The sequence below is a fragment of the Atta colombica genome, unplaced genomic scaffold (assembly GCF_001594045.1).
Source record: "Atta colombica isolate Treedump-2 unplaced genomic scaffold, Acol1.0 scaffold135, whole genome shotgun sequence".
Classification (NCBI taxonomy): domain Eukaryota; kingdom Metazoa; phylum Arthropoda; class Insecta; order Hymenoptera; family Formicidae; genus Atta; species Atta colombica.
This window is the reverse complement of record NW_017259223.1, coordinates 670,900-674,939: the sequence shown is the minus strand read 5'-3', so window position 1 is coordinate 674,939 and position 4,040 is coordinate 670,900. Positions and strand designations below refer to the sequence as shown.

Here is a 4,040-nt window from a genome sequence, read left to right as displayed (position 1 = left end):
TTATTTTTGCATAAAATTGAATGGAAAAATAATGGATTTCTTTTTACTACACCTAATATATATAATTCAATATCTCTATTAAAAAATAAATTACTTGTGGTTAAACTGGTTACAATTATCTATTAACGAATTACATTTATTTATTACTTGATTTACGTTACACCATGATTCATACATTAACTAGGTCTTCGTAAAAATTGATTTAAACATCATTAGCCAAAGAATGTAGTAACATGAGAATGGACTTTGAATACTGGTTTGTGATTGGTCTCAGTGAACCATTTTTCTTCAGTAATTCAGAAAAAACAAATTGTGAACACGACATGTTTCTTGGTTCTATGTGACAAGAATACAAGAAGCAAAAAAACAAAAAGCAACAAGCAAGAAACAAGAAACAAAAAGCACATTGTAGAATAATCATAAAAATTTAGAGTAATAAGTACCAAAGTTGTGAAATAAAGTACCGATGATCGATAAATTTCACGACGTCAATAACGGTGATGTCGATAATTGTCAATGTCAAAATGACTTAAACCTAAATGTTTTAAAGCGAATGAGGTAAACAATAATAAGTAATAAGCAGCGTATTTGCATGTTCATTAAGAATATCCAACGGAGTTCTATTTACACTAGAGATACACGACATGACAATTACACATTAAAATTACAAAAGATGAGAGCTATATTGATATTTGACCATCTGAATGATGTGTTATTTGTAAAATGTAATAAAAAATTTGCAAGCCATATTTTGAAGCTGGCGAGGATGCAGGGACTGCTCGATGGTGATAAGGTAATTGATAACTTTCAGATAACAATGATGTAATGATTAATTTTGTGAGTTTTACAACCTCTTAGATCCGGTTGCACTAATGTTACTTTTACTTTAAACGAGACTTAAAACTCTATCTTGTTTTAAAGCCTAAAAAGAGACAGAGATATAAAGAGAGTTTTAAACCTTGCTTAAAATCAAATTAATATTGATGCAATCGAGCCTTACAACTGTATAGTTATTCTCTGAATATTTAAGAAAGGAATGAAAAGACTACGAAAAAATTATTTCAAGGTAGCAATGAAATATTCGTATGCAATAGAGTGTTAGTGTTAATTTTTTAAAGAATAACAATAAGTACTTCTTATAGGATATCACAGACTTAGAAAATTCTATACCAAGTCCCAACATCATAATGCAGTTGTTTTCACCCATAGTCACCTCACAACATGTGATGGCTTCACAGTTCGGAAATTCCTATACTTCCATGAAGTTCCAAGATGGAACTAACATGGTATTTGATGAGTACATTGGCTATACATTCATGTATATTGCTGCAAAAGATGTAGAGCTCATGAGACATACGCTAGGAGTATGCGTATCTATTGTACAACACGTGTGTGGTCCAGATATTGCAATGTTAGTATACAGCTAGTAGATTAATTGATAGAATGCAATAGACAAGGCTGAGCATGTATTTGAAATATTTTTTTTTTATTTGAAAAACAGTATTTGTAACTAATTATATTTTGTTTCAGCAAAACATAAAAGTATTTTATATTTTGTATTTCATTGCGCATAAAAGTATATTTTATATTCTTATATTTTTATATTTTATACTTCAGATACTAAGATTGGCAATTAATCTTATTATATAAATTACAAATATTTTTATATTTAATACAAAAATTTCAAATACATATCCTTGACAGTAGATAAATGAAATAAAAAAATATATAAAATGTTTAATTGCTTGATATAACTTAATATAATAGATTGCATTAAAAAAATTTTTTTTAATCTTCCTTTAAGATTATAAAATTTAGCAAATTTCTACTTGTCAAGAATTGTAGTGTTCTATATGTTGTGAGACTAGATAATGATCATTAATAAAATAGCTACAATGATAGTTACAATGACTGACTAATTGTTTTGATCTTTATAGATTAAAGACCAACTGGCAGAAGATGTGTTTAGTATCTTCTCTGTTGGATGCGTGGTCTAATCTAAGAAATTGTGAACAAAGCATGTTGACCGAAGCAGTGGAACAGTTGTCTGTGAATGCAGAAGTAGCATCTTCGGTCCTCAAGGTGTTGCATGATGCCTGCGACAAGCTGAAAAATTCACAGTCTGAATTTAGCAATCTGCATTTGCTGCTCCTAGTGGGGTCAAAGTTTCTCTCATTGTATTCCAGCAAGAATGCTCATGATTTATATGCTTCGGACATTTTGTTGATGATCCTGCTATGCTGGATAGTGAATAAAAAGCGAAAGCAAAATCAGTCGGAAAGCAACGATAATTGCTGTGATGATATTTTGTTACCAGAGAGCAGCGTTTTGAAAAGCGATGAAACGAAATTAAACTTCGGAGCTAAACTGGCCACTCCTACTTCAGAGGACATAACGGATCTCTTTAGTAGGTTTTTGCAGCACAGTTATTTTTGGTAATGGATATATATTTTTGTTTGGATATATATTGTTGTTTATAATGAAAATTTTTTAGTGAATGAAAAGGATGAACTTTTAATTTAAATAGATTATACTTAGCTTTTATTTGTTGTAGGAGGTTCCAGGGAATCTTCTGTGAACGAAGGTCTCTCATCCTTAACTGACGATGATCTCTACAGCCAATCGTTTCTCCTCGGCTGCCAGCATAACTATACAGCCAATGCAGTTCATGTCTTCGAATTATCAGATTCCATTAACTTGATAACAATCGTTGAAGCTACAAATCTGTCCATTTCTTCAGGTTTATGCGACAGTTTCCATTATTTAAATCTAATAAACAATCTGCAGTTTCAACGAGACATCGATGAGATGAAACCAGCCTTTGAGCATCTCGATGTAGCGATAAAAAAAGTGCTAGAAGGAATTAAAAAGAATCGTTCGAATGTCGGAAATGATGTCGATATGTGTCAGAAAAGATTGCAAACCAAATGGGATTTTGTCCGAAAAAAGTATAGTGATCTTCTGCGCTCCAGAGATCCCGAAGTGGTCCTACAGATTGAAGCTAATACTTCTGGCTTTGTAGAGACTTTGAAAGAACTATTGCGTTTGACTTGTTTTGACAAGAATTTTCTGAAGCAAGGAATTGATGTTTTGACAACGGTTGGCAGACTTGTGAGACAAAAGCTAAATGATTTTAGTGACTTCCTGAAAGTCAAAGCTCTAAAAAACTTCACGCTAGGATCATATCCTTTTCTAAACTTTAAGAGACACGATTGACTTTTCTTTCCTGATCAATTTTTTTAATGTTTCATAAAGTTTATATTCCTTAAATCTAAAATTTTTTTTAGGTTATTTATAAAATGATTTAATATAAAGTTTTTATATAAAAGAATCGTATTATAACAATAAAAGAATGATATTAATATACAAAATTTTAATTATATAATTTTTTCTTTAAAAAAATTTAAATTAAAAAAAATTACTTAAATTTTTACATATAAATTAGAACATTATTGCATGTGTAATTTTTTATTTTGTATATCTCCTTAATGTTATACGTTTTTCCACAAGAACTTCCCTAACTATCAACAAATATCTTGAGGAGTTTCCAGGTCTAGTGCATTTCATCTATATTGACAGAAATACCCATAGACTTGTGGCGCCTACGCTTGACTTTACTAGCACGGAAACGCTCGCTCTCACAATGAAAAAAGTAAGTTCTATCGAGATAATAAATTAATCAAGATAAAATTAATTATTAATATCAAAAATTTTTAATTTTAATTCTGTTTTTAATTTTTTAACTTTATACATATAAGTAGTATATAACATAAGTATGTAACATTCACGCATTGATTCAAAGATGTAACTACAAATAGCTCCTGACAGAATTATAAATAAGTTTATACAGAAATATTTCTTATTTTTATATAGATTTGGAACATGGTTGAGCAAAGTAGAATGCATTTACAAGAGGGTCATCTGTCAGTTATGTGGAAAGACACTACATTCAATTACTCTTACTTTTTATGGTTTGAAGATAATTCTGTATGTGCAGTTTTATTAAATTATTTATTATATTAAAATATATTAAAATATAT

The 4,040-nt window shown here is 29.7% G+C and overlaps 1 protein-coding gene across 1 annotated transcript in view; it reads left to right on the top strand.

Annotated features, from left to right (window-relative positions):
- The first annotated feature begins 312 nt into the window (after nt 1–312).
- LOC108684498 overlaps nt 313–4,040 on the top strand; it is a 4,294-nt gene continuing 566 nt past the window's right edge. Inside the window, exons 1-6 of the mRNA XM_018188845.1 lie at nt 313–793; nt 1,143–1,411; nt 1,938–2,407; nt 2,555–3,182; nt 3,508–3,652; nt 3,874–4,022. Of these exons, the coding sequence (XP_018044334.1) occupies nt 593–793; nt 1,143–1,411; nt 1,938–2,407; nt 2,555–3,182; nt 3,508–3,652; nt 3,874–4,022 (1,862 nt within the window). The 5' untranslated portion in view covers nt 313–592. The remainder of the gene's footprint in view (nt 794–1,142; nt 1,412–1,937; nt 2,408–2,554; nt 3,183–3,507; nt 3,653–3,873; nt 4,023–4,040) is intronic.